The sequence below is a fragment of the Podarcis melisellensis genome (genome assembly GCF_964234715.1).
Source record: "Podarcis melisellensis genome assembly, chromosome: 5".
Taxonomy (NCBI): Eukaryota; Metazoa; Chordata; class Lepidosauria; order Squamata; family Lacertidae; genus Podarcis; species Podarcis melisellensis.
Genome location: NC_138537.1, coordinates 50433239 through 50451704, shown reverse-complemented (window position 1 = coordinate 50451704; position 18466 = coordinate 50433239). Strand labels below are relative to the sequence as shown.

The 18466-nt window shown below is 38.7% G+C and overlaps 1 protein-coding gene across 3 annotated transcripts in view; it reads right to left on the bottom strand.

Annotated features, from left to right (window-relative positions):
* Positions 1-18466, bottom strand: part of ATRNL1 (attractin like 1) — a 515103-nt gene that overhangs the window by 416575 nt on the left and 80062 nt on the right. For all 3 annotated transcript variants that reach the window (XM_081912145.1, XM_081912147.1, XM_081912146.1), the window contains exons 6-8: positions 16926-17100; positions 16162-16249; positions 9681-9936 (exon numbers count right to left, since the gene is read on the bottom strand). In XM_081912145.1, coding sequence (XP_081768271.1) covers positions 9681-9936; positions 16162-16249; positions 16926-17100 — 519 coding nt within the window. The remainder of the gene's footprint in view (positions 1-9680; positions 9937-16161; positions 16250-16925; positions 17101-18466) is intronic.

Below are 18466 nucleotides of genomic sequence, written 5' to 3'. Positions count from 1 at the left end.
TAATAACTGTCAGGAACGTCCTATATGCGAGTAGGAACCCAAGAGACACATGCCCGACTGGCATGTTCTCTCCCTCCTGGTCGTTCGTTCGGGAGCTTCAAAAGCTTTCTCTAGCCCAGACATCACAGCGACTGATACCAAGAGGCATCAGCACACTTTAGGATCCTGCAGAGTGTTGGCAGTTCGCGTGACAGACTCAGGAGCACAGCATTTTGGCTAAACTACTTTATTTACATATAATACACTCGGAGCATTCTGACTCAGCTCCTCCTTTCTCATCAGGCAGCAAAGAGAAAGAACAAAGGATAATAGTCCTACATCATGGAACACAGTAATATAAACATCCTGTCTCCATCACTTCGCACTATATGGAATGAAAGCATACACCATCATGTGATAAAACAATCCCATGACTGCAAGCATGGGGCAAGAATCCTAACAATATCATCACATTTCTCTACGTACATCCTATTGATTGGTTTTAAAGGAAAGCAGGTAGATTCTAGACCTAAAGAAATGGTTTAGAACAGGCATCCCCAACCTGCGGCCCTCCAGATGTTTTGGCCTACGACTCCCATGATCCCTAGCTAATAGGACCAGTGGTCAGGGATGATAGGAATTGTAGTCCAAAACATCTGGAGGGCCAAAGGTTGGAGATACCTGGTTTAGAATTTACTGACTGCAACGAGGATTTTGTTTGCTAGAAGTAGAAGGTACAATGTTGCACCCTTTCTGAAGGAATGGTTCATAAAGATAAGAGATAATGAAATACACTGAATATGTATGCTTAAGAGAAGAAAACTATGTATGTATGTATGTATGTATGTATGTATGTATCTTCAAATGTATGGGGCCCTTTACTAACCCTGAAGAGGGATGTAATTTGAACAGATAGAAATAAGAGCTTTTCCTTGTTACTCACTCTTTTCCAGATTTAAGTTTATGGTCAAAGTAGGTGGGCAAAACTATATATCTATTCCATTAGAAGCTCTCATATTCTTTATTTAAGAACACTATATTGCATGACTATAATGTTCTTTGGAGAAGAAATCTAATGATGTAGTGGTTTATGTTTCTTATATCGGAGGGGGGGGATATCCACTTGAATTTTATCTATACCATGATATGGTGCCTTTCAGTATGTACTTCATTTCTTAAAATATTTTAAAAGAAATTATACTGCACATTTAAAGGTTTGGACAGTTTTCCAAAAGTTATACAAAGCTGCAGGACTTTGTCGGGAAGTGCTTAACTAAAGCATTATTAAAACAAAAAAAATTCCTTCCAGTAGCACCTTAAAGACCAACTAAGTTAGTTCTTGGTATGAGCTTTCGTGTGCATGCACACTTCTTCAGATATCTGTAACTAAAGCATTATTGTTAAGATAATTGGGTTTGTCAAGTGCAAAAGAAAAGGTCATGTGCTGCCCCATTCCTAATCATCTCTGTCAAACAACATCAGGCATTACATATCCAGCATTTCCCCTGCCATTTCCATGAGGCTAAAACTGGTCTCAACTGTGGTTAAATGTTTACATTTATTAAAACTAACTCATAACCATTGTTTGGCTCATTTTGAGTTTTAGTCTAGTGTGACAAGAAAAGGAGCAAATGTTTTAGAAGTATAGTTCAGCAACATCAAAACTCTTGATAGAAAGTTTAGCCTGCTTAGAAAGTAGACCAGTTTAGGTCAAAGCCAAGTAATACCAAAGTCATATGCACATATTACCTATGGATAGCCAAGAAGAACTCCCAAAAGCCACCATAAGAACAGAAGCAACTAAACAGGCATGATCAGTAGACAAACACCAATGTAAGCATTAGTACTTATCAATCTGGATTCAGTAACCTGTTTATTTTTCCTTCCTGTCAGTTTCTCCCCCTTCCCAAGTCCTTATTTAAAAATATAATTTAAAAAGAGAATAATCAGAGTAAGGTTTCAGCTTTGTACCTAAATATTAGCAACAATGTGGCCTGACAGGTCTCACAAGTGAAGTGTTCCCAAAGTTGCAACACAACCACAGAGAAGCCTCTGATCTGGGAATGCCCTTCGTAACAGGAAAGAACTGATGCTAAGGCATTCCGAGTAGATCAATAAGCAGGGATAGGGAACTTGTGACCCTTCAGATGCCACTCATCTGCTCTATCCAGCATGGTCAGCGGTTAGAGATAATGTGGCTTTCGATTCACCATCCCCATCATAAAGGAGTATCATTCACAACTATATGTGTGCTTTAAACATTGTCTCAGAGTTCATGTAAATGATATTGGTGTCTGTATGAACACTTATTTCTTCCTTATTGTGTGGATCCTCTTCTCTACTGATGTACTTAGACTAACAAATAGCTATTGGAAGCATCTCAATTTCCTCCAAGTTGCATCTGCCCTCACCAGGTAAAAGCTAAAAAGCAATTATATTTGAAAGAGAAATTAAAAATTGAGAAGAGGTTGATAAACGTTTCAGCAGGAGTTTCTGCTACTTGGAAGTCTAGAATTGTGTTTATGTTTTTGAGGTGTTATCATCACCTCTGGGTCTGATACTAGAGCAAAGGAGCTTCCATTTGCCCTTTCATTCTGTTATGAGAATTATGGCTTTGGTGGGGAATCTATAAATCTCAGGAGGGGAATTGTGTGGATGGTTTTACTAACTTGAACCATAAAGCTTTTCTGGGCTAGTCCACAGGGAAATTTATTTTGCTTTAGGTTAGCAATACCTCATAAACTCTCTAAGAATCTCAATGTGAGTCTCAAGGAGAATATAATATTATTGCTTTGCTTTAGCTAAAGCAAGACAGTGCTTTTGTATCTTGGAAAATTTCTGAATAAAGCCTCTACTGGACTGACTTGTTTGAATTTGTAGCAGACTGGCGTCTGCATTCAGAGCCAATTGAAGCGTCTTTTTAAAAAACTATCCAAAAAAACCTAAGAGCATTTTTGGCTCTAAGCAGATACTCCTCACCACCCACCTCTTGCAGGAGAGCAATGTATGCTGCTTCTGCCCTCCCACTGAGATTTTGCCAAAATGCTCTAGGGGAAAATATCTAAGGGAAATGTAATGATAATTAGACTTTGAAGTTCATTTTGGCAACGTTCTCCTTCCGAACACTCTCCCCCAATGTATTTTACACAGTAGTGGAAAGAACAAGTCAAGGTGAAAATTCTATTATAAAACCCTCTTTTTGGATAGGCAATTTCAAAATGAAGGATCACCAGTATGTTTTTTAAGCTGTGAAGAACCATTGTGCAATCCTCACTACTGGAATCCATTTTCACATATGTGAGGTATGAGTAGATAGTAGCTACACACAGAATCAAGTCTAGCAATTATCAACAAATGGAGGTATATTTTATGTAAGAACTCTCTCAAGTGAACAAGATATAGTATGTATATGGACCAGGAAATGTGCACAATTCCCTCTTAATGGAAGAATTATGTGCATGTTCTCCAGGAGTCTGCAAATATGCACAGTAGCTGGTTGTTAGGCACATTAACTGCTTTGTGATGATACTCATTGGCACAGAGTGGCACCCACTTTTTCTTGCTGCCTTTGGAAGCCACTTTGTGCTGGCATCATGGCATCAATGGCACTTTTATCAAGCTATAAGCATCAGAACTTTTTTTTTTAACCCACTTCCTATGGACCTCAGCAGACATGTTCAGTGAACCTTTGCATTTTGCCTCTGTAGGATTTCTATCTGTGGGGAAGAACGGGTTTTGACCTCACCACATTGTGTGCGCTGCGTCTAGATTTGCCATAGGAACACAGTAAACCACCTTATTCAGAGTCAGACCAATGGTTCACCTAGCTCGCTATAGTCTACACTGACTGGTAGGAGTTATTAAGCATTTCAGGCTGAAAGGCTTTCCCAGGTCTGCCTGAAGATGCCAGGGAGTGAACCTGCTCTACAACTGAGCAACCATTCACTCCTACAGAAGAAGTAAAGAGGTACATCCAGTAATACCAAGGGATATGGGGCAGGATTGTCCCTGTCAGCTGTGCCCCAGATTCAATTTCCTGGACATAGGAATGTAACACAAATAAAGTAGGAGCAGAGATAAAAATGAACATATTTCCTTTCAAGGATTTATTTTTCTAAACAGGACCAAACTGTGCTTTTACAGTAACTATATCTATCAGAATTCAGATTTTCCTGATCTGTTTTCTGTGTTGCTGACTTCCAAAAAAAGCAGGTTGTATTGAGTTAAGAGTCACCATCTGGAATTTTATAGTTTAAAAATGATCCTACAGCTGCAACCCTGTAGATAAATGCTGCCTGGGAATTCACAAAAGTTTACTACAAAATGTATTCAGCTTTAGTGGAAATAAGGTTTGGAGGTGAAATGAAACAGGAGGATTATCAACTTCAGAAAATGAACTACATAGTATAGACCAGATCCTACAAACTAAAGCTTTATAAAATGAATCCATGCTTACATAAATACCCAGTGGCATTTGTAATAAAATAATTCCTGGCTACAATGCTTGTAACAGCAAAATGTGCCCTCCATTATAAATTTCTCATTAATATTTGATGTAGACAATCTATTATCATTATATAGAAACACAGAATGTTGAGATTAATCCTGAATCATAACAATAGCTAACAGTACAAAATGCATTTTGACACCACACAAAGCTTAAAGCCATGAACTAAAGTTTATTAAAATCTGCTCTGGAGTAGAATCTGTTTTACTAATCCTCTACTAATATATTTTTAACATTTTAAAGGAAGTCATAAAATGGAAACAAGTCCTAAACACCTTCCCCAGCAATAAAATATTCAATGAACAGTGAAATTTTCATTTTAGTTTCTAAGTGAAGCAGAAGCCCTCTCTGTAATTTAGCTAACCATATATCTTACATACATTGGAGTCTGGAATTCCTCCAAGTACTTAGTACTCAGAAATATAAATTTCCACAATGCTGACTATTAATGAGCAATGCAGTGTCACAATAAGAAGTTATTATGACATGTTTCTCATTATGCTTCATCATGTGTATTACAATGTCTACATAGTAAACTATACAAAGTATATTTTTGTTTCTGACTTTGTATAAGAGCTCAACTCCTGTCTGGCTTGTAGAGACCGTAGGGAATTGATGGCTCCAGTATTAGTTGTCAAGTCTTTCTTCAGGTGCAGAATTTCAGTAGAGATTAAAAGAAGCTAATGTTAGCTCTATGCTCATGAAAACAATATTTGATGTTAACAGCATGAGAAACTCTACAGCTATGTTCCAGCTCCATTTTAAACAAAGCCAGTGCAGCAGAGCTAAGAGGCTAGTATAAATCCAGATACTATTGGAGTGGTATTCAACTAACTTAATCAGAGTAGAACTATTGAAATTAATAGACCTAACTTAGTCATGTTCAGTAATTTCAATGGGTCTACTCTGAGAATATGAATATGAATAAGAGATTGTGTGTGATTTCTATATCTATTATCACTTCTGAACCCTTCCATCTACTCTGTATCTTTGGACTCCCTAGTCCTAGCTTAGGTAGACATAAATTTATTCTCCCTCCCCCCCCCCTATAACTCTGTAGCAGAAAGTCACCCAATGACATTAATGGTAAAATAGATTCAGGACAGAGAAAATAAAGCCCTTCTTCACAAAATGAATAACTAAATATTGTAATTCACTGCTGCAATGGCTGCATCCACACAATCAAATCCTAGCTGAATAAGCCAGGATCTGCAAAAGTTGCATATACCTATAGAAAACATTTGCTGCCACTTTATTTTTAACCTTTTACGTGAGCAGAAAAACAGGCCAGGAAGCCACGGCTTCCTCTTATATGTGTACCAGAAACTACAGTTTGTGGCTTCCACACAAGTCAGGATTTTTAAATCAATTTCTGAACTCTGGATTGTTTGGACATCATTAACCATGGTACCCAGGTCACATAAAATGGGAAGCTATAGTTAACTGCACATTTCTAGTTTATCATACCACTTCACAGAAGCAAAGCAGCAGCTAAGGGGTTGCATGCACATGCGCTGTAATATCTGCTTCTGAGGACCTACTTGCTGGTGAAAGCTATTAGCTAGCTGGCGGGCACAAGGGAGAGAGGGCCTTTTTGGCAGTTGGGATCTGACAACCTCCTGCAAGCTTTTAACTGGACATTAAAAGCCTACTATTTACTGATGCCTTCCCATCATGTTAATCGAACTGCTGTTATTGCATTATTCTATTTTGTTATTTTATGGGATGGGCTGCATTGTTTTAATACTTATTGCTGGCAGTTTTTATTTAGTTACCATATTATGGTTGTGGTTTTAACTTTATTGTTTTATATATTGTTATAAATTTGTTTTTCAAGCACCTTATAAGTTATCCTTAAAAGGTAGGGTACACATTCATTAAATAAATAAAACACCGTATTTTTCGCTCTATAAGACGCACCTGACCATAAGACACACCTAGTTTTTAGAGGAGGAAAGCAAGAAAAAATATATTCTGCGCAGAGCATGTAAGCGGCTCTCACTTTTCTTCCTTTAAACCCTTCCATCCCTCCTCCCGCTTCGATGAGAAGCCAGCAGAGCAAGCTGCGTAGCTCTCGCTGAAGCCAGCAGAGCAAGAGCGATAGCTGTGCAGCGCCTCTTCTTCTGCTGGCTTCCTAGCAAAGTGTGATGAGGGACGAAAGGGAGCCCTTACGGCTCTTGCTGGCTTTTCTGGGAGGTGGGGGAAGGGACAGAGAGCAGCCCGCCAGTCCCTTCTCCCTCCTCGGGGAAAAACCAGCAAGAGCAGCAGAGCCTCCCGCCTGCATTCGCATCTGGGTTGCATACAGGCTCTGCTCAGCCCTCCCTTTAAAGAGCCATGCAGAGCGTGTGTGCGGCTCTTGCTGGCTTTTACCCAGGAGGGAAAAGAGCAGCCTGTCAGTTCCTTCTCCCTCCTCGGGGAAAAGCCAGCAAGAGCCGCACACACACTCCGCGCAGCTCTTTAAATTGAGCACTGAGTAGAGCCTCACGCCTGCATTCGCTCCATAAGACGCACACACATTTCCCCTTACTTTTTAGGAGGGAAAAAGTGTGTTTTATGAAGCTAAAAATGTGGTAAATGTCCTGGTTTATTAAGCCAGAATTTGATTGTGTGATCTGGGCCACCTTTGAAGATCGGAACTATTGTAGCTTCTCTCCAGGAGTCGGGGATGTCTAGGGCGGAGGAGATAGCGGTGAATGCAGGAGTCAGCTGTTCGCTCCATCAAAGAGGATCAGTCAGGAAAAGGTCCAGCGGGACCATGTCTGGGCTGGGGGCCTTATTCCTTCGCATGGACATTATGATGTTGAAGATGCGAGTTGAGGTAAAGTTTACTGAGGAGGTGGGACTAAGAGAACAGGAACAGAGGTCCAACGGGGATTGAAGGTGATCTGTAAGATGATTTGGAGAAGCGAAACTAGCTGAATAATAGGCAATCCATTCATCAGCGGAAATCTGGGTAGCTGAACTGAATGGTGCCGAAGGCCTAACTAAGCGCCAGAAGGAGTGGGAGTCATGCCTCTCTACAGCCGAACGAAGAGTGGACCAAGCCTCAAGGATGTGCTGCTGTTTCTTGCAATGAATCATGTTTCTGTATGTCCTTTTAATATCTATAAGCTTTGCACGGGTTTGGGGGTCGTTGGAAAATTTGATGATTCTGACCATTTCCCTAATTCGCCTTCTTAGGGCTTTGCATTCCTTGTCAAACCAAGGTGATTCAGAGAAGAAGCGTTGGTGGGTAGGCGAGGTGGTGGTTATGTAAGTTATTGAGAAAGCATCAATTAATTTCCGGTATTGGTCAGTGGGCAGAATTGAGTCAGAGGGAACTGCAGGCATATCAAATGATTTTTGTATGTCCAGGGCAAGAGAGGAGCTGAGGCTTGTCCATTTCTTTGTTTTGTATACAGGGTAGCTTTGTGCCATGGAACTATAGTTTAAGGGGGCTGAAAATGGCTCTATTAGGTTTAACAATAGAGACAATGGAAGGTGGTCACCACCAAAATATTCAGCCACTTCCATTTTTGTAGAGATTGAGAATAGCTCCGGCGACAATAGAATGTAGTCGACAACACTGGTTCCCCGGGAAGTGATGCACGTTAACTGCTGCGAGGATAAGACGCACACACATTTCCCCTTACTTTTTAGGAGGGAAAAAGTGTGTTTTATGGAGCTAAAAATGCGGTAAATGTCCTGGTTTATTAAGCCAGAATTTGATTGTGTGATCTGGGCCAGTATGTCATGATGGACCCAGTTTAGGCATCTTTAAAGTAGGATTGGGCAAATTACCGGTAATTGATTGCTAAATTGAGCCAATATTACTTTGAAACATCACATAAATCAAATTACAATTGAAAATTTGATACTTCACAGTAATCTTGTATACTTAATGGACTAAAAAGTTTGTGATTGCCTGTTTCTGAGCCCAATTCCTTCTCCCTACCCATAGTCAAATGCCTGAGATGCTACAATGTTTATGAATGTTAGAAATACTATATAGTTACTTTTAAATATTACTACAGTCCTGACTTAGTTTAATGAACCACTTATGGCTCACTAGTATAAAGAATGCAACCAGCAATTAAAGATCATTAAAGAGCATAGTGTTTTTTTAAAAAAAGATTAATATATCTGAACGTTAAAAGGTATACTTCTTCACATCCTAGTTACTGTTTAGTGAATGTGACATCATTAATTAATTGCTATTTTTTCATGTTGCAACTACAAAACAATGCCCTTTAACACATTCAAAGTAGGAGAAAAAAATGTGCAAAATGATACTTTCAGCTGTTGAACATTATTTTTCTTTATACGGTACTCAATAGTGAAAAGGGTGGTGCAGGAGTGCATCCTGCTGGACTTTAGTAAAACTGCAGTTAAAAATTACAGATAAATTTTTATTTCTTTAAAGTAGTGCAGATAATAACCCCAAAGTCTAATATGCAAGAGCATTAAAATCAAACATGGTAAATCCTGAACTAAATTGTTTTCAGAAGACAAGTGAGGCAGGAACCAAGTCTTACCCTCTTATCAAACCTGATGTTTTCTGCAATGGATCTGGGAACTTCAATAACAGCACCTGACCCTTTAGTCAGCTGCCAAAATCCAATTTTAAGGTCTTTTAATGTTTGAGAGCAGGTTTTGCTTCAGGAGGAGAAGTAAATGTCAGATGTGCTGGGCACATGACTCAGAGAGAAGGTGTAAATTTGGGGTTATTAATGGTTGCTTTAATGGAATGAACTTTTAAGATAGGTGAGCTAATATTAGAAACTAGATCCCATTGGCCAGATACAATGGAGGGTAGCGTTCAAGAGGGGCTATTTCCTTCTAATGCTCCTTCTTTGGACATTTCCCAAGAAATGTAACTTTTTCCAGCTTTCACTATCTTTCCCCATTTCTTGGTGATCCACAAAACCTCTGTATGAGAATCTTCCTCACTTCAAATAAAAAATTACATCCTCTTCACAGTTTTTTTTTTTAAAAGATTTGTATCTCTATCAGCACATCAGATAAAACATACTTCTGATAAAGGGTCAGCTCATGCATATTTCAATAAGGATTCATGTAATTTTAAAATCTATCTCTCTCTGGGGGTTTTTTAAATAATATTTATTAAAAATCTATCTCTCTCTGTTGTCCACTATTTGCATCAGAATGCCTTGGATCTATTAATATGAACACACTGAAAAGGAAAAAAACTTACTGATATAGTACTCTTGCACGCTGCTCGTGTAACCATATATGACAGAGTAACCAAAAATCACGACCATGACAACATCCCTGCTATCCAGCTCCACTATGTGTGCAGAATGACCCTCGACTGCATATTGCTGGCCATGAACAAGTACTGCTGGAATTCTGGTACTCCACGTCTGACTGGGTATGTTGAAAATCCATAATTCATCAGTGACATTACCAGTATTTGTTTCAATTTTGCCTCCATACATGTAAATGTCATCCTGTTTGGAAGGGAGGGGGAGAGAGAGAAAACAAAATGAAATTAATACAAATGTCAAAAAGTACAAAGCAAAAACCAGCAAAACACTAAAATTGTGATAATGTTATGCTATGGAAATGACACTGGCTTCTAAATTACACTTGATTTATAATACATGTAATAATTTAATTGATAATGCATGTAAACCAGCTCTTACACGCAATGGACATAGTCCAGTGTTTACCCTTCAGAACCACAGGGTATCTACTGGTTTCTTGTTTCATTATTCATTTTATTATTATTCCAAGTTTAGGATAATATGCACTCATCTTATCCCTCTCTATTCTCTCTCAGTACATCAACAGATACACAGTGAGTAAACAGCCCCCCTAAAATAACATGATGCCTCAGAATAAAGCTTCAGCTGCAAACCCCACCATAAGGTAGGCCTTCATCTCTATACACATTGGCATTCCTCTGTTACCTTCTTGCCCTTTGAACTATTGTCTTTTCCCATACATTTTGTTGTTTGTTGGGAACAGTTCACAATACCCATGCCACAATCTATTCCCTATTCCCATATGCTTCCGTCCTTTATGAAGTATTGTTCCTAAACAATTCCCTCGAAATATATCTAAGTTAAAATGCTCCAAAGCTGAGATTAATCTTGTGGTTAAGTAATTTCCCAGTTAATAGCAACTGAATGTTGGAATGAGTTTTGCTTGCAGCAGTAGGTGAATCTGAGAAGCAGATTGTCCCCAACCAGTGTTGCCTGCATCAGCTGCTAGGGGAACTTGATTACATATCTCCTCATTAAGAGAAAAACATGGAGAATTCATTTATACTGCATTCCAATATAACACACATTTAAGTTGCAATCGTATAGCCATTTACTTGGGAATATGTCACACTGAACTCACTTCTTCCAAATTAAAAGTATTTACTATCTAATGGTATAATAATGTAATAATGTACACTTATGATATAACAGTTTAGGTAGAAAAGCAGTCTTCAAAACAAAGGAATATAGATCTGCTACAATCCTATGCCTGCTTACCTGGGAGTACACTCCACTGAACTCAGTGAAACTATTTCTGAGTAGACGTTTGAAAAAATATATAAAGGAATGTGAGGACACCTTGCTCTTTTAACTTAACTTCATAGAACTGTAGAGTTGGAAGGGACCCCAAGTGCCACCTAATCAAAACCCAACTTGCCCTACATCTTTGACAATACTGTTTGTTTATTTAGACCATTCTATGCTGCTTAAAGGGACGCAGGTGGCGCTGTGGGTTAAAGCCTCAGCGCCTAGGGCTTGCCGATTGAAAGGTCGGCGGTTCGAATCCCTGCGGCGGGGTGCGCTCCCGCTGCTCGGTCCCAGCGCCTGCCAACCTAGCAGTTCGAAAGCACCTCCGGGTGCAAGTAGATAAATAGGGACCGCTTACCAGCGGGAAGGTAAACGGCGTTTCCGTGTGCGGCTCTGGCTTGCCAGAGCAGCGATGTCACGCTGGCCACGTGACCCGGAAGTGTCTTCGGACAGCGCTGGCCCCTGGCCTCTTAAGTGAGATGGGCGCACAACCCCAGAGTCTGTCAAGACTGGCCCGTACGGGCAGGTGAGGCTCCAATACTTTGGCCACCTCATGAGAAGAGAAGACTCCCTGGAAAAGACCCTGATGCTGGGAAAGATTGAGGGCACAAGGAGAAGGGAACAACAGAGGACGAGATGGTTGGACAGTGTTCTCGAAGCTACCAGCATGAGTTTGACAAAACTGTGGGAGGCAGTGGAAGACTAGCGTGCTCTTGTCCATGGGGTCATGAAGAGTCGGACACAACTAAACGACTAAACAACAACATACAGTGGTACCTCGGGTTACATACGCTTCAGGTTACAGACGCTTCAGGTTACAGACTCCGCTAATGCAGAAATGGTACCTCGGGTTAAGAACTTTGTTTCAGGATGAGAGCAGAAATTGTGCTCCAGTGGCGTGGCGGCAGCTGGAGGCCCCATTAGCTAAAGTGGTGCTTCAGGTTAAGAACAGTTTCAGGTTAAGAACGGACCTCAGGAACGAATTAAGTACTTAACCCGAGGTACCACTGTACTGCTTAAAACATGAAAGTATCTCTAGGGGGTGTACAGAAAACTAAAACAATAATAAGTAACTTAAACAACATATTATTTAAAATGTACATTGTTACATATATGAGACCTGTGGGTATATGGCTGTATATAAATTCAATAAAAATTTAAAAAAGAACATTACATAGATACAAATTGCTAACAAATATAGACCAAGATCAATTCCTACTTATTCTGACACAGCTCCCCCTCTCAGCCTTCCAGTTCACCCAGAGCCCAAACAAACTCATAATACCTCCACAATATCTCACAACCAGGTTCCTAGAAGCTCCTGACAGCATCCTAGTCTCTCACTGTAGGCTTGTTTATATGAGCAGGCAGCAAGGTGGATGGAGTTTCCTTAGGCTGCTGCAAACTATGTCTCATTCGACAGTTAGCTATGCTACACACCCCAGTTCTAGTCTACAGCAAGTTTGGTTTCGCAAGTTTCCTGGAGGGTCCTAAGGATGGCAGATAGGACATCCCTCCACTCACAGATCTTCATCTGGCCTCTGAATATCACTCCTCCTCCAGCTGCTTACTAAGGAAAGATGAGTGAGTGTTACATTATTATCTGACTGTGGGGGCTGGTGGTGGGAGAAGTTGCTCAATATACTGAGAAGCCTTTCTACATGGCAAGCTAATGACTATGCTTGAAACAAAATGTATACAGCTGTACTGTCTCTGAAAGACTTGATTCATTCTCCTATCTTCATTGCTCTTTGATTCTTGTCAATCAGCAGGTGGGCAGGAGAGACTGAGCAGTGGGTGAGATGGGAAAGGACCTGGAGAAAGGCCAGTGTGCTTGGATGAGGAGGCCCTGTGGGCTGTATCTAACCTGTAACTGGATATTTCCCACCCCACCTCTTCCCTAGAAGTTTGCAAAACTATCAAAGTTTGCCTAGAAAAGCACTGTGGGGAGGAGATCCACTCTTGTATGGTGCTTGTGGCAGTGAAGCTTTGCCACAAACAGTCGGTGCAGGGAACATACACTCAAGAGAGAAAGTAGAAAGGAAAAAGACTGAGAGGATGGATAAGAAAGCCAGAGAGTAAGTTTGTATTAATGGTTAATAGAGATTGTGTTAATGGTGATTGGGGAGGGGATGAACATGGGGGAAGGGGATTTTCACACAGTCCATTGGAGGGGAGAGTTACTGTGCATGTAGGTGAGCTACTTATCAGTCCAAAATCATTTTTATTTCTAAGTCTCCAGAAAAAAATGCAGTGCCTTTTAAATGCTTGAAGTTGGCCTAATTTTGTTCAGTGTTTAATAAAAAATGTCCCAAACTTTCCATAGCAAAGACATAGGTATCTAATTAAATTGAAAGTTAACCAAGCCCAATCAGATGAATTGGTACAAAGTTGAGAAACAGGACTCTCCTGATTTTCATTGTGTAATACAAATGGTCACTTTAGAATTTGCTTGAGTCACTGTCTTATAAAATTCAATTCCATTTAATGTAACTGAATTACATTTTTTTTTAATTGGAGGTGACATTGGCTAAATCCAAGTCTTCACTTCCTCACAGTTCTCATCCTTACGACCTCTAGAAAAAGGCTTGGAAACACTCCATGTTTCTGAGTGCTACAAGAACCCATTGTGTAAACTCAAAAAAGACAAGCCAATTTCGAGGTGAACTTGCCCATTATTGATGGGCAGTGATGAATTAACCACATCACCTTGGGCCATTGCAGCAATTGTTATTAACTTTTAATTACTGCTATTCATATATCCAAATCTCAACATGACTTAATTGTTCCTTTAATTACCAAGAGAGGTCATAAGTGATTATCAATTGCTCTTTTACATTTCCTCCCAAAGCTACAAGCTGTAGAATGGTACTGTACTACAGAACAACAATGTCACATTTATGAGCTACGGATCTGAAAGAGCGAGGAAGAGACCTGCATGAAGTGACTCAGCCTAGGCTCTTCCTGTCAGTGTCTGAAATTAAACTTTTCTATCTCCACACAGTCATTCATGTCTACCAACCCTGAACACCATCAAAAATCTGTCTCTTCCTAATAGATGGATAGAATTGATAATTTAACCAGCTATGTTTCCCTTGTTGAAATGTTCAGGGAAGCTTTTAATATGTGACATTTTAGTGTATCTTTCATCTTTGTTGGAAGCCGCCCAGGGTGGCTGGGGACACCCAGCCAGATGGGCGGGGTACAAATAATAAATTATTATTATTATTATTATTATTATTATTATGGATTACAGTAAAAAGGCATGCCTTGAAGAATTTGCCTTTCACTGCAAATCAAAGATGTAGGCGATTCCAGTGATGAAGACTGTAAAAACCTATGAGCTTCCTGACTTACTGCCTACAGTATTTCATCATTCCTTGCCTGACCACTTCCTTCCTATAATCCATGTATATAGCCTCTACTGGCCACAGGCCCATATTCTGCTTTGCCACTCTCTTCTTTTAATTCATGGTACCTGCACCACCTGCTGTTTTCTCAGCTACCCTGTTTCTCAGCCTTCCTATTACTCTTGTCACATTGTTTAGCGATTCTGACTCTAAGCAGGCCTGAGTCTACTCCTGCCTCTCACTGAAGCCAAGCCCATTCAACTTCTTCTGTCCTGTAAAGTTTTCCATGACCATCCTGGCACCGTTTCATTAACCACTTCTTTTCTCACCTACGTTTCTATCAGGAGCCTGGCTTTTAAGTATGCTGCCTGCTTTGAGTGAAGGGCAGAACTCAGAGCAGAACATTTCCACTTCAGTTATAGACACAATAATCAGGTACAGATTTAAATAGTTTCATTTTATTATAGACACAACTGCCACATGAATATCATGTCTGGATTACAAGCACTTCAGAATACACACACACACACACACAGAGAGAGAGAGAGAGAGAGAGAGAGAGAGAGAGAGAGAGAGAGAGAGAGAGAGAAGTGACTGGCCTAAAACTCCAAAAATGATATTAAACCAGGAGCCATCTAATAAATATTCCTACCTCTGCATCTCTTGCTTTCCTTAAACAAAATGAAAGACAGGGAGTGGGGGTGGGGATGGGGAGATGAGTTTCGCAGACTCTCAGAATCATTGTGTGGAAACTGCACAGAGACATCAAATTAATACAGGGAGACAAACTTATCAATTAGATAATTTTCTCTTCCTTCCACTGTGCTCAATAGACCTTGTACTGATGAATAGCAAAGGAATGAAATTAATACCCTGAGTCTCAAAGCACCATACAGGCAAGTTTTATTGAAATAAATGTTGTTTTTGCTGTGACAGTAGTTTTAGGATCACAGTCTAAAACGTTTTTAAACGAACTGTCACTTAAGATGATCAGTTATTCCTGCATAACATTACAACCTAAACTACAGCAATGAAATTAAATACCTGCAGGATGGAACAATAATTTGAAAAGTGCTTTATAAATAATCATCTAATTTATCCTTCCACAGCCTTGTGATCATTCTTCCTATTTTCTGGAAGCTTTTGTTTGATATTCAAAAACAGGATGAAGTTCAGATCTGTACCTACCAAATAGATGCCCACTTTACAACCTTAACTACTACACAGCCAAGAAGAAAGCAGAAATGTTAGAAACTAGCTCTTCGGCTCAACCAGTGTAAATCACAAATGCAAAACATACAACTTTGAAGTCATAGTCCAAGTGGAGCTTCAAAACCAAATTGTTCTGTATTTCCATGCATGGCTAGTCACTGTTGGGAATGATCCCCTTACCCCAACTGATGTGCTGGAAACAGTACAATTGCAGCTATCTGAAATACAGTTTTATGTTCTCAATTAAAGGTCAGCAGACTGGGTTTGGGCTCAGCTCACAAGTTGAAGGCAGGCAGCAACAGTTTGGGACATAAAAGCTTAATTCATAACCTAAGGTTTGGTTTCGTCTGGTTTTTAAAATATGGTGATTTACTGCAAAACAGGATAAAATAATTCTTTACTCAGAATTCTGAAGTGTGTAGGAAACTACCAAAATGAATAGGACATTCAAAGAATGAACTCACAAGACCACATAGACCAAAAAGATTAATTGTCCGTAAAGAATGGAGTTTAAAGCATGGTTATGAAATAACTTCAATACAGGTGTTCAAAAGCTCAGAAATTTATAAAGTTAAATATTACCCTAGATGAGCCAAACCTGATATAAAGCAATAGTGTGTCCATATCTCTGAAGAGGTCCTTTCGATACCGGTACTACATTCCAGATGCTGCTTTCCAAATTATAACTAAAAAGGGTAAAAATAAATATAAATAAATAAATGTGTCAACCAAGGGAATTCTAAGTATATAAATTTTGGAAACAAAATTATTATTTTCAGTTTAGTCATCATAACTATATAATTTGGGAATTAATTGTTATAGTTGGGCTATTAGTGGGGTTATAGTTGAAAACTAATTTTAAAATATTAAAAATACAGATGTATTCTAATCATAAGATGGTATTTTGAATTCTATGAGCCACTTGATCAGCTATATTTCACTTCATTTAACTCTAAGAATATTACTAAGGTGAAATAATGAACTATAATTCAAGAGGACAATAACCAGAGGCTGGGGTTAATGGAACTTAATTCCCTTTGTATAAAACAGATAATACAATTAGTGAAAATGTTCTCACAGCAGTTTTCTTTTCAACAGACAATGTCTTCATCTCGATTCCTAGTCTATTTGAAAGTTATCAGTGTGAAAACCATAATATGTATGCTAGAACATACTCCCTCATTTTCCTGAGCAGCAAAATGTCCAGGAGTAATGCTACAAAGTTTAGAATCCTTCGGACAAGACAACCCTAAAGTTTAGGATGATTTACGCTGGTGTGGGTGGTGTATAGGGTAAATGCTATTTATTAAGTAACAATAAATTCACACAAAACAGTAATGAAAGGCCAAGGAAATTACTTACTTTAATATCATTTGGAATGTGCTGTAGTTAAATGCATATCCCCCAATCACCCACATAAACTTTCCATGTAGAACTGCTTTATGCGAAGCACGGCTTACAGATGGACTAAATGGCTTCACATTAGGTAGAATCCAGTATGACTCCGTTGAAGGAACATTCAAAGAACAATCAGGACCTGTGTATTTTAAAAAATAATAATGGGGAGAAATAGTTACACCTGAGCTGTACAGCCTCCTAGGCAAAAGTGTTAAAATTATGTGAAGGTTAGATGGAAAAACTATGCTGACAAAACCAATGTTCATTGTAGAAACTATTCTAGATTCACTGAAGAACCACCCATACAAAAGTAAAATATTGTAAAATAGTTTTAGTAGTTGGGTAGAGAGGGAAGAGAGATAAATAATGTAAAGAGATAAAGGTAAGTGGACAGTCATTGCAGAAAGCCGTATGATTTTTAAACAAAGGCTTACATAGGACCAGACTTTTAGGAATATAGTAGTGTGAAGTTTAAAGCTTTCTTTAAAAAAAGGTTAGGTATGATGGCAAGCAAAAATGAAACAGTCCCATTTATTTAGGGGGTTTTTTCCCCCAGCAAAATACTTCTTTTTCAATGTCTTTGGGCATATTAGTCTTTGTTCTAAAAGAAAATCTGAACGAACTTTAAAAGATTTGGCTATAAACTAAAATTCATTAGCTTGCTGAGAATTGAACAGAAACTTCAGTATAACTTGTGGCAACACATTTGAAATTACTTCAAATACACTTGCTACTCATTTAGGTTAATAATAATAGATAATAATATTTATAGATGAAATCTGACATCACACTATTAAAACGGTTCTGCCACCCAAACACTATCCTAAGACCATTACACGTTAATGGATTTGCCTTTGACATAGGTATGTAATCAATTCAGTTCATAATCTTAGATCATACCTATATTTCTACTTTAATAAAGGATAGTGAATAGATCAAATCTTCATCTCATCAGAACCCTAAACACAATCTTAGTTCTTCAATCAGATTTAAGACTACTATGAGTTATAGCTGTCACATTTCAGCAACAACAAGCATTTTATTTATTTAAAGAAGTTCTTGAGCTATACACACAACCAACAGTTACATGAATCAACATGTAAGCAATTATTCTTAACAGACTGATTACATTCTTTTGTTTAGAAATTATATCCTGGTTTTTAAAATTGCAAGTTGTCCCCTTACTTTTTTTAAATATGTTTAAAACCAAATGTGTATTAGTTTTAGCTTATGGAAGGCTTATTTTTGGAAAAATAGTGACACCAAGTGGTAAAATATATACAAAGCACTGAAACACACCAATTTTAAATAAACACATTTTTACTTTTTTGTGTAACAAATTTTTAATAAGCAAGTCATAAAAATATTCAAGACACACATAATGCCAGTTTCTGATACTTTGACATGGCATACAACATTTAGAGTAATTGTGAAAAATATTGAACTTTACTATTTATCTGAAAAAAACAAAATCATGTTTTGTTTGGGGAAAATTCACTGAAATA